Genomic DNA, 20,334 nt, shown 5'->3' with positions numbered 1-20,334 from the left:
ACTGAGACGGCATCAATTAACTTAACTGGCAATGTATCAAGATGATGTTTATTATCTTTTAGCTAAATACACTGGCATTTGTTTGTGCATATGTTTTGCTTGACTTTGTATAGCTAAGATACAGGAGAGCATCCTATGCGGAAGTCTTTTCGCGGTGGCCCCGCACCCTGACTGGATATTGGTTATTGATTAGACACAGTAGCTGATCGGACTGACAGTTCACATTATAAATACACAATGCAGGTTGTTATTTATGTGCAGGTGTTTGTTAAACAGAGAAAACACCTATTATTAGGGCCACGGGGCAATCGCACCGAGCACTGGTGCTGATCTGATTGCCTTTGATCTTTGATGTGATTACAGTTACAGATACACACACACGCGCTAGTGTAAGCACGCACACTCCTCAAGATACACATGCTTCCAACACACACAAGCACGCACGCACACACACAGGTAACATTATGTGATTTTAATCACACACACACACACATACACACACACACACACACACACACACACACATTTTGAGGTTAAAGGGCATAGGTTGCTGTATAAATAAATACTAGAAAAGGAATGCTTGTTGTAGGTGTGCTCATTGGATATAATATAGCATCATAACATTACTAGTATTAATTGTTTGAAATCTCTGAAGAATCTCATCATAGTGTACACACACCGGCAGTAGCCTCTGTGGCCCTTTCAGAATTTCCCCAGAGGAAATTTTCTAGTTATTATTAGTGTCTACAGCTGTTAAAGCTGACTGACAGCTGATCCAGCTTTGATCCGCTGCCGCCATCATTAGAAAAGGACGTCGCTTCACGTGACGCTCCGGGAAGGACATCTCATGTCTCTTAAATCACTTCCTATCTCCTTGCGCCGTTTTCCTACGTCTACGGCGGGACTAAGACGCAAGTGAACAGCGCAAGTGAGGGAAGCAGGGATGCAAAATAGACAACACGAGACGCAGCCATGGGATGCACCCCCGGAGGTTGCCGACTGGTTGAGCTCCGCCCCGAATTGCACACTGCAGTCAGGGGGACTTGATCTGTGTTGTCCTCTGATTCAGTTAAAGGATTCACGCCTCACCCTTACTCATGACTCAACTGTACTCAGAGATTGGAGCGAAAGAGATGAAGGAACTTTTTCTGCCACATTTTTCAGCGATAAAAGTTTTTCTGATGACTTTTTGATTCTCAATGTCATCAGACTGAAGATTTGGGGTTAGAATATTACTATTATTATTCTCTGTCTTCATGAAAAACTTGTATGGTCATCTGCTCCAGGCATAACCACTGTGTTTACATAACATACCCTGCTACATGTAGTTACATGCTAACATCTTAATATCTGTTGCTGTTGTTGTTGTTGTTGTTGTTGTTGTTGTTAATTTCGAATTCAATAAAATATAGGGAAATAGGTATTTCTCTAAGAGTACAGAGTACTCAGAGTATTATGGAGCTACATACTCCAGTGATGTCCCTAGTGATGCTGAATTCCTGGAGTTCACTCGCCTTCATAGTAAGGACCAGCCAAAGGTCCTCTGGAATCGTACCGACCCTCAGACCAATAGGGGACGCAGAGTGGTGATGACACGTAGTGGGAGATCATATGAGATTAATGACCTCACTCAGGCAGACAACGGCTACTACAGCTTCAGAGCAAAAGACAACTCTTCGCTGAAAGGGACACTGCTCGAAGTAAAAGGTGATGTCAGGAAATGATTGAAGCTGTTTGCTTTGAGACTGCGGTGTATCTAAGTACGTGTTCTCATATACTCTTTATGTAAAAGTATTGAAGCCATAACACCAAAAACAATCTGCATCTAAATGTTTGACCTCGGAAGAATCTGCAGTTAATAATGCACTCCTTTCATTGTTACATTATTGTTTCTTACATGAGCTCACAGATTCAATTTTTATGGTTGATATATGAAGGTCATGTGTTTGACACTGAAAACCTATTTCCACAATAAAACTTGTTTTTCTGAGCAATGGGATCATAAATGAATAAACAGTTTACTTATGTTTTCATAGTTATCAATGTAAAAAGTGAAGATTTTTGTTTTATAAAGATCCATTCGTACATCCATTTTCATCAACCTGATTTTCAACAATGGCATAAAATGAGCAATAACTACAATATTTAAAGGTGTAGTAGTACTAAAATCCCCCACACATAAATTAGCTATTCTTGGTAGTAGGCTATGTAATTTATGTGGATTTATATATATATGTATTGTATTATATTATATATCATATACATATTTTCTCACCATTGCATTTCAACTTTTTGCTCGAACTTAATAATGGTTTACTTTTTTCTTTCCCACTGTTGATCGAATGTGATCAAAACAAACATTTAGAGAACCTTGATGTTGCAGCCTGTTTCAGCTCTGCCTACATACTCTGCATTCACACACACACACACACACACACACACACACACACAAAAACACGTTAGGACGGAAACCATCGTCTGACAGGCTGCAGTGAAGATGAACTTCACAAACACTTGACCTCCATTCCTAATAATAGCCTCCTAGGGCAAACACTGCGTGTACATCCCAGTACAGAACCGGAAGTTCTTCTGGTGCGCCATCTTCACGACCTTCCCGAAGCCCCGGAGGAGTGGAAGAGAGGATGGAGGAGGTATATGGGAGGAGCCATTAGCGAGGATACATCAAAGCATCCTTCACGGAAGTCTTTTACCGGTCGACACGCCCCCCTTACTGGACATCGGTTATTGATTAGACGCTGCAGCTGATCGGACTGATCTTGTGAAGACAAATAACAGATTAAACTCAAGCGCTTCACTCACAAGTTTTATATTTTATTTATCTTCTGATTCGCCATGTAGTTAAATAAAAGCTGTTTTATTGCGAGTCTAAAAAAAACAAAAAGACCTTTCTACATTTCAAGTCTTTTTTTCCATTTCATGACCCGGGTTTTCTCCCATTCAGATTTATTATGTATACTATTCAAGTAAAAAAAAGTCACTTTTAGAGTCACTTTTACATCGTTTGTCATTTTTATTCAGTCCCATGTGAGGCGGATCATTCCTGAGTGTAGGGTTTGTGACATAGGCTAATCAACATTTTCCCTTAAACATCTAACCAAATCAATCATTGAACGGTGTTCAACGGACAACACAATCATGTTCTGGGATATGAAATAATTAATTTATGACCAACATAAATATACAGACGCAAATAAGAATAAATAAATAAAATAAAGTGTTTCCAGTGCCCCTAAACAGGACACAGTTCTCAGTATAAATACAGAATGCAGGTTGTTATTCATGTCCTCGGAAAAAACGCATGTGAGGGAAACGGTAACAATTAAGGGACATTTTTTTTCATTTTTTTTTTTCAATTAAGGGAAATGGGATGCACCCAGGCTGCAGTTATGACGCACAGCGTGTGCAGAAAGCCTCGCCCAGTTTTCCGTGCAGCAACTAGTAACCTAACACACAATTATAGTGTTACACAGAAGGAAATTATTCTGCAGCGAGCCGATAACATCCAGTCTTTCAAATTTTGTGCTCGATGTTCAGTTTTGTGCTTTCTGGGTTCAGAGAGACGAGGTGATCGGAGGTTAGGCTAATAACAGTTAACATGGCAGGTCAACAAAAACATCTCTCTCCACAGGACATGTTACTGTTCTGCGTGGCTGTTTCTTGCGTGTTGTTTGGTGAGTATAAAATATGACAATCTCACAGAATAAACGCTATGCAGGTTCAACCCATATGACATTTCACTTTACAGCTTCTTTTGTTACGAGCGAAGTCTCACTGCGGTCAAGCGAGCCATCATTGCTTCTCCGTAGTCAGACCAGCCGTCCCTATATAATGTAGTGCGCCCGTATAGTGATATTTATGGTAAAGTCATTGAAACTGCTCCAAGCAAGCTGATGTGAAGGATAAACACTTTACTGTGATTCTTTCTCACTTTTTTCCAGTATAAAACTCTTATCCGCAGAGAGCAGATGAAGTATTAACTCTACATGAACACACCACGTGAAATAATCTAATTGCGTCGAGCCGAAAATGTATTTGTTGTGTCGACGTTCAGTTTTCAGAATAAAGTGTTATACAACCAGGCCCAAATACCAGATGAATATGGAAATAAGACTAGATCCTTTGGATATAGACTGTACAGTAAAATATTACATTATATTTTAAAAAAAATGTTACAATCAAAATGTCTGTTTCCAGTCGCCAATTCCACTTCAGTTAGATTCTACAGGACCTCAGGTATCTTCTCACAAATTTACAGGACTTTTCACTGTGGAAATTAATAAGAAAATGCACTTGGTTATTTACTGTACAGTAGAAATGTAATATATTAAAAATGAATTAAGATTTAACTGGCGGTTTCCAATCACTAATTCCACTCCAGATACATTCTAGAGGACCTCAGGTATCTTCTCACAAACTTACAGAACTTTTCACTGTAGAAATACATAATAAAATGCACTTAGATATTTACTGTACAATAAAATATTACATTATATTAAAAAAATAATTAAAATTAAACTGTCTGTTTCCAGTCACTAATTCTATTTTAGGTTTCATTCTAGAGGACCTCAGGTATCTTCTCACAAACTTACAGCTCTGTAGCCTTTACTAAGGACTCGACTTGACTTGACATAACCTGTGACTTGACTTCACTTGAGACTTGGACCAAATGAATTTGAGTCCTTTTTTATTTACATTTTATACAGCATCCCAACTCTTTTTGAATCAGGGTTTGAACAATCTCAGCTTTTGTTTGTGCTGCAACTTGTTAAATAAAGAGCAGAAACCATTTAAATAGTTAATTATTAATTTATCTTAATTTAATGAATACAGTAAAAGGTATTCAAACGCCCCTACAGATCCTGAGCCTCCTTTAAAAAAATTATTTATTTTATTTAAGTTGTATTTTTTTGGGTTTTCAATATATTTGACCATAATGAGTTTAGTTCTGATGTTCAGAAATGAATTGAAGTTGGAAAGAATTTTGGTAAAAAATTTGATACGAAGTAAAGAAATATTGGAAAATCACTGTCCAGGAGGTTTTATCATTATTGTAGCATTTTTTTAAATGGCTTAATTTTGAATGATTTTGTGACCCTCCTTAAATGATTTATGTAACATAGTTCACAATCTTTCTCCGTTATCTGTGGTATGAAATGTATTGCAGTTATGTTTCCACATGTCATTCCACATCTCAGATGTTTTGTATTTGGCCTGTGTTAATATTCTGCATCTATCTGTTCTTCTCTTGCTTCTTTCTGATTTTAGGTTCAGACGCTCGTCTTACACATGAAGCGCAGTGCTTAGGCAGAAGTATTAAATTTCCATTGTTATATTCGCCACCTGCTTTCAAAGGAAGGATGTACTTCACTCCTAGTAGTGGGGGACCCAGGAAGGTAATCATGGATAACGCGGAGGTGAGCAGCTTTTGGTTCTATAATTTATGCTTTCACCAATATGACAATCATGCCATGCAAGATCTGGATCATGAGTCAGTCAGAAAAAAAACAGGTTTTAAATTAACTGAATATGCTCTCTGTCCTGCATTAACACATCTGTGTTGTCCTCTGATTCAGTTAAAGGACCCACGCCTCAGCCTTCCCTACACAGTTGTTCTCAGAGATTTGACCAAAAGAGATGACGGAACTTTCTCTGTGACATATTTACACAATACAAGTTTTTCTGACTTTTGGACATACGATGTCATCAGACTGAGGATTTTTGGTGAGAATATTATACTATACTGTATATTTAAAGAGGACATATGCTTTAACTTATTCTCTGCCTTTATGAAAATGCTTTATGGTCATCTGTTCCAGGCATTACCACAGTGTTTACATAACATCCCCGCTGCATGTAATTACATGGTAACATCTTAAAATCGGTTGCTGTTGTTAATTTCTCCCCAATTTTGGATAAAATTCCCGCTGTTTTGCATAATAGTTCTCCTCTAACGGCTCTATTCCATTAGAAAACCTTCATGGAAATAGGTATTTCTCTAGGAAATGTGCAATACGATGAACAGTATGTGTATTTCAGTGTGTGTGGGGGGATTTGTGGAATGGGTTGGAGGAGCAGTTAAAGGGGAACACGACTATAGAGCACTTTAAAAAGATGTATAGATTCAGTTGGGGGTTTGTGCATTAACATGTGTTGAGAATAACTGTGGGTTGGGTTTATTCATAAAATAAATGTATAGCAAGAAGGGGTAGGAATATATAAGTGTACACTTCTTCCTACTCCTTTTCAAGCATTTTTGCCAATGTTTTGTTTGATTTGTTTGCTATTTTTTATTATTATTTTTTTGCTCGAAATAATTCAATTCATGTACAGTGGTGGAAAAAAATATTAGACCATCCTTGTTTTCTTCAATTTCTTGTTCATTTTAATGCCTGGTACAACCAAAGGTAGATTTGTTTGGACAAATATAAAGATAACAACAAAAATAGCTCATAAGAGTTTAATTGAAGAGCTGATATCTAGCCATTTTCCATGTTTTTTTGGTTATCATAAATAAAACCATGGAAAACAAATGTACCTTTAGTTTTACCAGGCATTAAAAAGAAAAAGAAATTGAAGAAAAAGGGTGGTCTAATATTTTTTTCTATGACTGTATTTACCTGTTGCTTTTTCAGATTGTTCCTACAAGATTACAGTGATTTATGGGGATACATACTCCAGTGATGTCCCTATACAGGCTGAATTCCTGGAGTTCACTCGGCTTCATAGTGAGGACCAACCAAAGGTCCTCTGGAATCGTACCGACCCTCAGACCAATAGGGGAAGCAGAGTGCAAGTGGCACGTAGTGGGAGATCATGGAAGATTAATGACCTCACTCAGGCAGACAACGGCTACTACAGCTTCAGAGCAAAAGACAACTCTTCCCTAAAAGGGACACTGCTCGAAGTAAAAGGTGATGTCAGGAAATGATTGAAGCTGTTTGCTTTGAGACTGCTGTGTATCTGACTACGTGTTCTAATATGCTCTTTATCACACACAGAGCACGTATCAAAATATGATGCAAAGCCGAATGAGCCGCTCTTCATTGAAAATCATTTTGGTGGCTCCCTGTGGACTGTGACTTTTTCACATAGGGGTGGCTCTTCTGTACCAGTGATCACAAGAGGCGAACTGGTCAGTTCCACACCAAGTTATGCATGGAGTATTTCGCGCAATAATGATGGCCTACAGATTGAAGCTACGGAAAGCGGAGACTCTGGCACCTTTGAGTTCAGAGACCAGCAAGGCAACCTGGCCCAGGTTGCTGAGGTGGTGGTAGAGTATCTAATGGATGGTGAGCAACAGCACATTATTTTAGAAAAATGAATGAACAAACTGTTGCTGACAATTCAAATTAACATAACCTCCCTCCCCTTTTTGTGTCATTGTGCAGAAGAGCGTCCTACAGCCCTTGATACTATTGGTTTAATTCAAGCTGTGTTTTTCATTGTATCGGGTTTCGTTATTCCCTGCGTGGGCTTCTGCTGTTGTAGAAAGAGCTCTTCTAAAAGGGACGAGTCCGCACTTCCTGTGCTTGACCATGTAAGTACTTACTCAAATGGGCATTCAGACCAGCTGTTTATAATCTGTGTTGTTACTTTTACTTAAATATCCTCCTTCTAATTGCAGGATTCGACTCAACCCGCAGTCCCAAGTTACTCTGCTGCACCTGCTCCACATCACTCTTATCAGCCAATGAACTCCTTTGTTCCTAAAGAACCGACAACTACCTCCTTCAAGCCATCGGTAGGTGTTACACTAAGGTTTTCAAACTACTGCTACTTTTACTTAAATATCCTCCTTCTACTTGCAGAGTTCGACTCAACCTGCAGTCCCAAGTTACTCTGCTGCACCTGCTCCACATCACTCTTATCAGCCAACGAACTCCTTTGTTCCTACAGAACCGACAACTACCTCCCTCGAGCCATCGGTAGGTGTTACACTAAGGTTTCAAACTGCATGGCTCCCTAGGGGGGCACAGGAGAGACGGGAGGCAGGTTTGGAAAATTGGACATTTTGTCCCCCATCACTTACATTGGTATCACATCTCAGTGATGGGGGACAGGAACTCTGGCTGGTCAGTATGACCAGGATGAATGATTACAGCAAGTCAAACTTGTTTTATTGATCAAATGGGCAGCAGTCTACAGTTTTAAGCTATCCTTAAAAAATACACAGATGTGATACACGCATTTCTAAGTTCAGTGCAATTATCTCCATAATATTGTCCATTGCAGGACAATAAAAAGACACTCGGTCCCTATTCATCTCCAGAACTTGCCTGAAAATCATCACATTTTTATGTTTTCTTCAGTGTCAAAGTATTCCAGTGGTAGTTGTCTGTTCATTTATGGGTACATTGCAAACAGGAAACTGCTTAAAGATGATTCTGCAAACTGTTAATGGTACAATTTTTTATTTATTTATTTTTTAAAGATATTTTTTGGGCATTTTGTAGCTTTATTGACAGGAGAGATATTGAGAGTGAAAGGGGGAGACAGAGGGAAAGGGAAACGCCCAAATGGTGCAATTTTAGCCCAAATGTATACAAATACAGGTTAAAAAACAGGGCTCAAATTGTTTCTTACAAGATAATGTATTGAATCCATGAGAACATTAACATTACCAAAATGCATTATGAGATATATATTATATGAGATATGTTATGTTCTCCTTTCTCTCACTCACATCCATTTGTTTTACCTTACAGGTTCACAACCCAGTGAATATCCATGTGAACCCACCTCAGCCAGAGGTACACACACAAACATACAATACATTATAGATCAAATGGACACCAGTCTACAGTTTTAAGCTATCCTTTAAAATTACACAGACGTGATACACATATTTCTAAGTTTAGTGCAATTTATCTCCATCATATTGTCCATTGCAGGTAGGAAAACATAGTTAAAAGACGTCTCTTTTTCAACTCAACAAAAATCATCAAGTTTTTATGTTTTCTTCAGTATCAAAGTAATCCAGTGGTAGTTGCCTGTAAATTTATCAGTACATTTGCAAACAGGAACTGCTTAAAGATGATTCTGCATTTAGCCCAAAATGTATTCAAATACAGGCTAAATAACAGGGCTCAAATTGTTTCCCACAGCATAATGCATTGACTCCATGAAAAAATGTACCTTACCCAAAAGCATTATGAGATATGTATTATAGGAGACATATGTTATGTTATATGGTCTTCTTTTGTGACTCACATCCATTTGTTTTACCTTACAGGTTCACAACCCAGTGAATATCCATGTGAACCCCCCTCAGCCAGAGGTACACACACAAACATACAACATTCCCTCTAAATGCATGAAAAGTAGGTGATCATCCTGAACAGAAACACAAATTTGCCCTTTTTCCCTTCACTTCTCTCTCCAGGTTGTACCTCTCAGAGAGCAGACGACCGATCCAGCTCCTACACTCGGCTCTGATTGTCTCTCCTCGGATCCTGGGCCACAGTTTGAGCTGAAGGGACTGAGATCTCCCTCTGCTCACCCCCTCAGTTCAGACCCAACTTTCAGTGGCGTTTATACCTCAGATAAACTCAACTTTCTGTAAGGAGCTCACTGAATTTCACTGACTTTGGGGTAGATAACAAATTTTGTTCATGGATGCAAGAGATATATAGTAACCCAACCTCAAGAATTTAAACTAATGGCACCCTGTCAAGACAGGGAGACCCTCTCTCTCCCCTTATCTTTGCTATGTACATTGAAATATTAGCAGCCGCAGTGAGACAGAATACTGAGATAAAAGGGATACAAACTGGAAAAGAAACTCACAAGCTGGCACTTTATGCGGATGATATTATTGTATACCTGACATCACCAGAGGATTCAATACATGAATTAATGAAAACAATTGCGGAATTTGGTAAAGTCTCTGGGTACACACTTAACGGGAGTAAGTGTGAATCCTTAGTAATAGGGAGACAGCCCAGCCAGGCACTGAAAGAGTGTTACAGCTTTAAATGGGAGAATAAGAAGGTAAGATACCTAGGGATTAATATAAGTGAACATCTAGAGGAACTGTACGAGAACAACCTCTGTGCGTTGATTAATAAGATAAGGCAAGATTTGAGTAGATGGGGATTAATGCCTGTTGTGACTTGATTTCGACAAAACAAAACCTAAGCCACTATGAGGGGCTGGTACCGGGGTACGTAATTGATGCGTCATCATGCGGCGGCTCCTTGTAGTCAATCAAACATCTGCGATCTTGTGCTTAAGACGTATTTATTTACTAGCATGTATCACTACAGCTTTGCTATACACACACTTACATCAGTAACTGGCATAAAACAAACAAAAGGGCTTAAAGGTTAACCAGCAGTTAAATGGCGATCAAAAACTGTGCGTCTCCCGGTAAGCAACACACCTGAGGAGTAATTACCTCTTCCTCAATATGCCACCTACTGTGACAATCGGGAAATTACCTTAATACATATAAATGGCTCTAACAATGCCACAGAGTTTCCTTAACAGAGTAGAAACTATTAAAATGATGGTTCTTCCACAATTCTTATTTCTATTTCAAACATTGCCTATTGTAGTACCAGAGAAATACTTTAAAAACTGTAACAGAATTATTTCAAATTTTATTTGGAACAACAAAAAGCAGAGAATTAAACTTAAAACTTTATGTCAACCAAAAGAGGAAGGTGGGTTAGGGCTCCCAAATTTACAGGGTTATTTCCTGGCTACACAACTCCTTGCAATAATGAAATGGACAGAAAAGGAAACAGAAACTAAATGGATTAATATAGAAAAAGAAATGGCAAGAATATCCATTGGGACATTGCCCTTCATAGGAAGAATGCAATGGAAAAATGATACAGGTCAGAACTACTGCATTGACAATACATTGGCCAATTGGAAACGCAATTGTAAAATTTTAAAAATGGATAATGAATGTGTATTAATTAGAGAAATGGCAGAAGATCCAGACTTTATCCCCAATAGAACAGATAAAATCCTGGAAAGTTGGGCTAAAAAGGGACTGACAAAATATTCACAATTAATTACAAATCACACAATAAACTCCTATGATATTCTATCTAGCAAATATGACATAGAATCGAAACATTTTTTTAAGTACCTGCAGGTCAGAAGCTACATGAGTAGATTTTTAGAAGAGGCGACATCAGAGCATGAACTGATTAAATATATGACGCAAAATAGAAATAAAAACAAAGGAAACCTGTCAAAAACTTATAAGATCTTGCAGAAGTATAATGAGGTAGAGAGTAACATAAAAGAGAAGTGGGAAGAAGATTTAAAAATCAACATAACAGAAGAGTGGAGAAGAGCATTAGGTGAAAACTTCAGAATCTCACAATCAAAATATTGGAGGGAGTTTTCATGGAAAGTGTGCATGAGATTTTTTTTTTACACCTAAGAATCTCAAGAAATGCTTCCCCAGATTAGACAAGGGATGTTGGTGAAGATACTAAATAACAGGAGGCTAATTATATGCATATGCTTTTCACATGCCCAGTATTAACAACATACTGGGAAGGAGTTAAGGAAATACTAAAGTAAATTTTTGAGTTTAAAGAGCCTTTGCAGGTACAACATTGGTTAGGTATTTATTTAAAAGGAAAGATAAGAGCAAAGGACATTTATTTTTTTAATTTACTGAGAGTAACCGCCATGAAGCAGGTGACTATAGCATGGAAACAATCAAGTACACCAAAATTAAGAGCATGGGTATTAACAGCAGAACAAAGTTTAGAGATGGAAAGACTAACTTTTAGAAATAGGGAACAAATACATATTTGGAATAAGTTATATTGTAAAGAAAGGCTGGTAAAAACAGTGGAAATATTTAATCAAATTAAGGAGATGAACTAAATGGTCCCCTCCCCAACACTAACACTCACATGCATACACACACACAGATTCATGAACACGCATACATGCACCACCCCTTATTTTCTCATTAGTCTTTTTTAGTATATCTTAGCATTTTTTTTGTGTGTGTGTGTCGTTAGTTTGTTGTTTATTCCTTTTCTTGGAGATCCTCATTTGGGGAATACCAGTTTGCCTTGTATATATGTTTGTCTGTTTACCCTATGTTTTGTTATTTACTTTGTGAATATATACCTTGAAAAAAAGGGGGGAAAAAATGCAAGGTACAATATTGTAAAGAAAACGAAATGACTGATTACGTTTGTGAAAGTAAGAAGCCTTGCAATAAAGTATTTTTTTTAAAAGGAGCTCACTTAAAATTTGAGCGATGCAGAGTTTAAATTAGCATTGTGCTTTATTACTAACAGGAACAGGAACTTTGTTACTTTCCACAAAGGTTGGTAAGGTTTCCTGTAAGTTGGTAAGGTTTCCTTTCCTGTAAGGTTGTGGTGATAGGTGCACAGGATAAGAACCATATAAGGAAACAAGATATATAATTCAAAGTATGTTGACACATAACCAGACTTTTCACAGGTTAAAGTGTGGGATATCCTCTTTCTTTCAGTATCGACAAAAACACAATTGCAGCAAGAACAAAGTTTGAGCTCTAATAATAATAATAACTCTCGATAAGTCGAGGTTTAGTAATATCATGACATAAATTAATTTAAATTGATTCCTACAAATTATGAGGACATTTTTTCACAGCTAAGGAAGATCTAAGCCCACAGACTGTAGCTCCACACTGTAATTATTGTGTAATTATATATGAATGAACAGCCATAATCAGGATTTCTGTAATGTATAATATGAACGTGCATGCCGTGAACTCAGGTTATACTGTATATAAAATGCATAATAGACTTATATCAAAGGTAGAAGAGATGTTAAAATGAGGACTGAAAGTGAGCCTGTGCCTTTATTGTCCATAGTATTTGTACATGTCATTTTTATTTGTTTTAGGCCTTGTAAAAAATAAATTCCTTTTAAACTGTGTAAGATATTGTGTAAGCTGGAGCTTTTTCCACTAGCTCTTCTTGTGTCCAAGATCATTAGAGTATGACATCAGTGTTAAATAGTTATTTATACAAATAGTATATGTAAAGATGTTTTTACTTTTACTTTTTACATTTGAAATTAAGTTTTCTGTAGAGGAAGAGTGGTTTCTGGTACAATAACATCTACTTCCAATGAGCATATTAAAGAAAAGAAAAGTCGTCGTGGTAGAGAAGAGTGTTTAATAAGCGACATGGGTGACCTCTTGATCCAGTTTGTAAGGAGGAGACATTAATGTATATATATGTAAATGTATCTATATATATATATATATATATATATATATATATATATGGATATATATATATATATATATATATGTGGATATATATATATATATATATATATATATATATATATATATATATATATATATAGATATAGATATCTCACTTTGCATATAATTATTAAGTGAAATGGGAGAAATACAGTGAATTAGAGTTTACCCGACCTTTGCTTTTATTTTGAAAGCCGTTTTAACACGCTCTTACCGTAACGCCTAGTAAACAAATGCAACGCGAAAACAAGTGTCGACTGGCCTGACTGTTTTCCGAGGTGGAAGCTGGCTTGAACGCAGTCGGAGAGAGGTTCAGTTATCATGGCAGGTCAACAAAATCGTATCTCTACACAGGAAATGTTACTTTTTTGCGTGACTGTTTCCTGTGTGTTGTTTGGTGAGTATAAATCATGACAATCTCACAGAATAAACGCTATGCAGGTTTAACCCATTTGACACTTCACTTCACAGCTTCTTTTGTCACGAGTCTCTGCTCCGCATACCTGCGCTGTGTGGCACAACTTGTAACATATAAAATATCCAATTGTGTAAACTGTGCCAACTGCAGTTCAAAACAACTGCAGCATGATGTTTGTTATTAGTATGTTCTGTATGTGGAGTTAAATTCGTATTGCTGGATTACTGAACTAAAGTTTGGTGCGAGTTAGGAAACAACAGCCACCACCCACCTCGGTCCACTTTCATTATAAGGTCTAGTTGTTGGTGCATATTACTTTCTCTTTTAGTATGTAAATGTGCATAGTCTTTAATACTGCACAAACCTGCAACCAGATCCCAAAACAATTAATGTTTTGAAAAAAACTTTATAAGTTTGGGCTTCACATGTATGTTTTTTTTTTTTTTACACAGACCGACTTTAGAGAGGGAAAAGACACGATAACCGATATGGCCATCGATATAGTAAATATGTTAACTATAATGAAAAGATACTTTTTTGTTTGTAGTTTGCACCAATATGACATTGCAAACGTTCCCAGAAGGCTACTTTGTCAAACAAATATCTTTATTATATAACATTTAATATTATAAAACATTACACATAGGCCTACCTGTTATGTTGTCAACAAATTCCAACTGTTTGTGGAACATTACCTGTAAATACAACATCAAACTCAGAGCAGTGACTGATGTTAGCTGATGTTATATTTGGATAATTGTAATGCTATGCAAAATAAATGTAGCTTTCCACTTTGCTGATGATTCTACAATATTTTTCTCACCGATTTACGAGGGCAGTTTGGGTTTCAGCTGCCATGTTTATACTTGGTAACTCATAGATACGCGCCTGTAAGAACAACACTGTGGCGTAGTCTGAGCCACTGTGAGTTCTCTTCTCAGCAGGTAGGACACCAAGTACAGGAATGGTTCAGAGTTACTTTATTAAGTACAGTTTAGACAAGACTACAGGGCCGTTCCCAGGCACCTCCTCGGCTTTATGCTGCCGTGCTCCGTCTGCTTGTTTCCACTCCGGAGTGTGTGCTCCAGTCATCTGCCTCCCAGGTCCAGCACGCTACTGTGTTTTAAAAGGGAGAGAGTGATTAGCTAATGCTATGCAGGTGTGCCAATCACTCTCACCTGGCGCTGCTCTCCTGAGCCCTCTCCACACCTCTCTCCTGCAGCTGATGCACCACGCCCCTCCACAAACACTTCACAATGTGTATAACAATCACCATGAACAGCTGTTGTTATTATTAACTGGCTAACAGAACTCTATGTTGATACGTCCATTGTAGTGCAGGGGCAGGCCTAGCCCAAGAAGAATAAAATGTAAACTTTAAGAGTGTTCTTGGCTCACTTTAACTGAATCCCTGGGAGAATGGTGTTATTCTGAGACCAGTGCTGCATATCTTTTACCTGAGACCTAATAAAAGGCCTGCACTGAGACCAGTCATTTTCTCCGGTCTGTGTTCACTGTTGGGCTTCCTATCTACGAACCCGAGAGACCTTTACACTGTTAGCTGATGTAAGCTGATGTTAGCTGTTGGCAGATACAATCTGTTCTCTCCGTAGCTAGCTCATGTTAGCCTGATAACGGTTAATACACCAATCAACCCGATTGATTGAATAACATGTTCGTATTGTAACCTTACGTGTCAATGTTCTGCATCTGTCTCTGTTCTTCTCTTGTATCTTCCTGATTGTAGGTTCAGCCAATGGTCTTACATATGAAACGCTGTGCTTAGGCAGTAGTATGAAATTTCCAATGTTATATTCGCCACCTTCTTTCAGAGGAAGGATGTACTTCACTCCTAGTAGTGGGGGACCCAGGAAGGTAATCATGGATAACGGGAAGGTGAGCAGCTTTTGGTGCTATAATTTATGCTTTCTGGAGCATGAGTCAATCAGATCAAACCAGGTTTTAAAAGAACAGAATATGCTCTCTGTCCTAATTAAACCCATCTGTGTCCTCTGATTCAGTTAAAGGACGCACGCATCAGCCTTTCCTATCTCTCAGCTGAACTCAGACGTTTGACTGAAAGAGATGAAGGAACTTTTTCTGTCACATTTAGCGATAGTGTGATAGATGTCATCAGACTGAGGATTTTGGGTGAGAATATTACACTTTACTGTATATTTAAAGAGGAAAGATTATGCTCTGTCTTCATGCTCCATCCATTACCACAGTGTTTACATAACATACCCTGCCACATGTAGTTACATGCTAAACTTATGAAAACCCATTGCTGTTGTTGTTAATTTCAAATTCCTGCTGTTTGACTGGGTAGTTTGAATTTGAATATTAGTTCCCCTCTAAAGGCTCTATTTCGTTAGAAAACCTTCATGAAATAGGTATTTCTCTAGGAAATGTGCAATATGTTTACCCTTTGCTTTTTTTTGTCAGATTGTTCTCACAAGGTTACAGAGCATTACGGGCATTATTACTCCAGTGATGTCCCTAGTGATGCTGAACTCCTGGAGTTCACTCGCCTTCATAGTAAGGACCAGCCAAAGCTCCTCTGGAATCGTACCGACGCTCAGACCAATAGGGGAAGCAGAGTGCAGGTGGCACGTAGTGGGAGATCATGGGAGATTAATGACCTCACTCAGGCAGACAACGGCTACTACAGCTTCAGAGCAAAAGACAACTCTTCCCTAAAAGGGACACTGCTTGAAGTAAAAGGTGATGTCAGGAAATGATTGAAGCTGTTTGCTTTGAGACTGCTGTGTATCTGACTACGTATTCTAATATACTCTTTATCACACACAGAGCACGTTTCACAGTATAATGCAAAGGTGAATGACCAGATCTTCATTGAAAATCTTTTTCGTGGCTCCCTGTGGACTGTGACTTTTTCACGTGAGGGTGAAGTGGAAGACTTTTTCGAACCATTGATCGAAAGAGGCAGACTTAACCGATACAGAGACACATTTCTAAGTAGGCTTCAGTTAGAAAATGGTGGCATAAAGATTAATCCTGTGGAAAGCGGAGACTCTGGCACTTTTAAGTTCAAAGATCAGCAAGGCAACCTGGCTCAGATTGTGGAGGTGGTGGTAGAGGAGGATGTAAACAAGGATGTAGAGGATGGTGAGCAGAAGCACATTGTTGCAGAAAAATTGATGAACTAACTGTTGTTGACAATACAATTAACATTACCTGACTCCCCTTTTTGTCTCCTTGTACAGAAGAGATTCCTACAGCAGGTATTTATGGTATTATTGCTGCGAATATCTTTGTGATGCTCACCTGCTGTTGCTGCGTGAGAAAGTGCTGTTGTAAAAAGAGCTCTTCTAAAAGGGACGAGTCCACACCTCCTGTGTTTAACCATGTAAGTACTTACTCAAATGGGCATTCAGACCAGCTGTTTATAATCTGTGTTGTTACTTTTACTTAAATATCCTCCTTCTAATTGCAGGATTCGACTCAACCCGCAGTCCCAAGTTACTCTGCTGCACCTGCTCCACATCACTCTTATCAGCCAACAAACTCCTTTGTTCCTACAGAACCAACAACTACCTCCCTCGAGCCATCGGTAGGTGTTACACTAAGGTTTCAAACTGTGAGGCAAAGATACTGTGTGAGGTAAAAGGCAGGTGCCGGGTGGCTGCTGTGAATAAGTTCGTTATTGTGGTTTGAATCATTGATTTTGTCCAAGTCTGTCCCAAAAGAATACTTACATGCCCATAGTATGTATTTGAAACATTGCTGCTTGGTTGGTATCACAAAAAGTTACTGCCTTTTCAACAATGCACCTAACACCATCCTTATGGATAACTGCACGGTGTTCTTGCTGAGTGCTGCGTTGGCAGACATTAATATAAGGAGGACATTTGCACACCAAAGATTGTAAGTTTAGAAAATTGGATATTTGGTCCCCCATCACTTACATTGGTATCACATGTAAGAGACGAGGGACGGGAATGAGTGATTACAGCAAGTCAAACTGGTTTTATAGATCAAATGGACACCAGTCTACAGTTTTAAGCTATCCTTTAAAAATACACAGACGTGATACACACATTTCTAAGTTCAGTGCAATTTATCTCCATCATATTGTCCATTGCAGGTAGGAAAACATAGTTTAAAAGACGTCTCCTTTTCAACTCCACAAAAATCATCAAGTTTTTATGTTTTCTTCAAGTAATCCAGTGGTAGTTGCCTGTAAATTTATCAGTACATTTGCAAACAGGAACTGCTTAAAGATGATTCTGCATTTAGCCCAAAATGTATACAAATACAGGCTAAATAACAGGGCTCAAATAGTTTCCCACAGCATAATGCATTGACTCCATGAAAAAATGTACCTTACCCAAAAGCATTATGAGATATGTATTATAGAAGACATATGTTATGTTATATGGTCTTCTTTTGTGACTCACATCCATTTGTTTTACCTTACAGGTTCACAACCCAGTGAATATCCATGTGAACCCCCCTCAGCCAGAGGTACACACACAAACATACAACATTCCCTCTAAATGCATGAAAAGTATGTTATTATATTAACAAACAGAGAGAGAGGAGTCATTCTAACACTGACTTTTGGCCCTTCGAAGGCAGACTCGTTGAACCTACCAAACCTGTTTTTTTTTCCAAACACACACACTTGCCTTTTTTTCCCTTCACTTCTCTCTCCAGGTTGTACCTCTCAGAGGGCAGACGACCGATCCAGCTCCTACACTCGGCTCTGATTGTCTCTCCTCGGATCCTGGGCCACAGTTTGAGCTGAAGGGACTTACTTTTCTCACTGGGCCTCCCCTTAGCTCAGAGTCAACTTTCACTGATGTTTATACCTCAGATAAACTCCATTTTCTCTAAAGAGCTCAGTGGAAATTTAAGTGAAGCCTTGTGCTTCGTTACTAGCAGGAACGCAGCCATTTCAGTCCTTAATGCGATTGTGTGATATAGATCCGTGAAAATTAAGTTCTCACAAATCAAAGTTTGAGGTCAATAACTTTTGATAACTTAGTAGTCAAGGTTTTCAAGTAATGTCATGACATAAATGCATATATATCGATTAATGCAAATTATTAATTTTTTTTTTTTTTTGACAGGTAAGGAAGAATTAAGGTGACAGAGTGTAACTCCACACTAATTATTGTGGTTATATTTAATATAAATATGTGTGCCATAAACTCAGGTTATATTTATAATGCATAATGTAGACTTTCTCTTGCTCAAATGAGATGCACTATCACTGTCACTTTGAGCAACTGCTACCAGCTTTTTCTGTTTTTTTTAAACTTATCATGAGCCGATTCTGCCTTATATATGTCAGTGTGTTTGATGTGTCTCTGTGGCTTTCATCATTACATTCTGAGAAATTTTATATTTTTACTTTTTTGAAAACTTATTTTAGTTTTAGGCTTTGTAAAAATTCAAGTCTTACTAAACTGTGTAAGATATTGTGTAAGCTGGAGCTTTTTCAACTCGCTCTTGTGTCCAAGATCATTAGAGCATGAAATCAGTGTTAAATAGTTATTTGATACAAATATTATCTGCATTATATGTAAAGATGTTTTTTACTTCTACTTGAAATTAAGTTTTCTGTATAAGAAGAGTGGTTTCTGGCACAATTACACCTACTTCAAAGGTGCATATAAAAGGAAAGAAAAGCCTAAAGAGGTCAAAAAGTATATTTTAAAAACCCTTTATTTTGAGACCCACACGCTTTGGCTCGTTGCCTTCATCAAGGTCATCATGAAATACATTAGAAACAAGATTTAAAGGATGGTATGAAACAGGAAAAAATTCAACAGGTTACAAAGGGGTTCAAAAGGGTTAAGAGCCATGTGTCTACAGACCAGCCGTGGTAGAGAAGAGTTCAATAAGAGACATAAGTGACAACATCTTCATCCAGTTTGTAAGGAGACATGAACTTCTGGTTTTAAAAGCTAAATAAATTGCCTCACTGGACTGCATTGAATCCCAGAAGAAATCTGCACTTAGCTTTATTTACTCGGTGAATAATGAATCAAAACTGTGTAGAAACATGTAAAAGTATTGAAACCATAACACCAAAAACAATCTGCATCTAAATGTTTGACCTCGGAAGAATCTCCAGAATGCACTCCTTTCATTGTTACATTATTGTTGCTTACATGAGCTCACAGATTCAATTTGTATGGTTGATATATGAATGTTATGAGTATGTGTCCCTGACTTCAAGTTGGTGATAAAAGGCACTGAAAACCTATCTCCACAATAAAATTTATTTTTCTGAGCAATGCGATCCTGAATTTATATACATTTTACTTATATTTAATAGTTATCGATGTAAGAAGTAAAGCTTTTTGTTTGATAAAGATCAAACATCTGTACATCCATTTTCATCCATTCCCGTATCAGGTAGCAGGCTAAGCAATGTCTTCCAGGCGTCCTTCTCCCCAGCCACAACTTCCAGCTCCTCCTGGGAGACCCCGAGGCCAGACGAGAGGTAATGTCCCTCCAGAGTGTTGTGGGTCGACCCTGGGGCCTCGTACCAGTGCCCAGGACACCTCCTGATGTCTGAGCTGCTCACCCTGTCCCTGGGGCTAGCCAAAACTCATGACCATGGGTGCGGGTTAGATGAAGATCATGTCGTGTTTTGTGTCTTTTTTATTGG

At 38.1% G+C, this 20,334-nt stretch overlaps 2 protein-coding genes across 2 annotated transcripts; both read left to right on the top strand.

Annotated features, from left to right (window-relative positions):
- The first annotated feature begins 3,466 nt into the window (after positions 1 to 3,466).
- LOC131981703 (uncharacterized) lies at positions 3,467 to 19,957 on the top strand. The gene is made up of 9 exons (XM_059346119.1): positions 3,467 to 3,692; positions 5,287 to 5,435; positions 5,595 to 5,742; positions 6,654 to 6,932; positions 16,500 to 16,817; positions 16,916 to 17,058; positions 17,146 to 17,262; positions 18,132 to 18,176; positions 18,369 to 19,957. Exons 1-9 carry the CDS (start codon positions 3,617 to 3,619, stop codon positions 18,546 to 18,548), a joined length of 1,455 nt encoding a protein of 484 aa, XP_059202102.1. The 5' UTR covers positions 3,467 to 3,616; the 3' UTR covers positions 18,549 to 19,957.
- LOC131981705 (uncharacterized) lies at positions 13,566 to 16,491 on the top strand. The gene is made up of 4 exons (XM_059346121.1): positions 13,566 to 13,667; positions 15,436 to 15,584; positions 15,710 to 15,839; positions 16,134 to 16,491. Exons 1-4 carry the CDS (start codon positions 13,592 to 13,594, stop codon positions 16,427 to 16,429), a joined length of 651 nt encoding a protein of 216 aa, XP_059202104.1. The 5' UTR covers positions 13,566 to 13,591; the 3' UTR covers positions 16,430 to 16,491.
- Positions 19,958 to 20,334: the final 377 nt, after the last annotated feature.

Source organism: Centropristis striata, chromosome 12 (genome assembly GCF_030273125.1).
Source record: "Centropristis striata isolate RG_2023a ecotype Rhode Island chromosome 12, C.striata_1.0, whole genome shotgun sequence".
Lineage (NCBI taxonomy): Eukaryota > Metazoa > Chordata > Actinopteri > Perciformes > Serranidae > Centropristis > Centropristis striata.
This window is presented reverse-complemented; position numbering and strand designations above follow the sequence as displayed.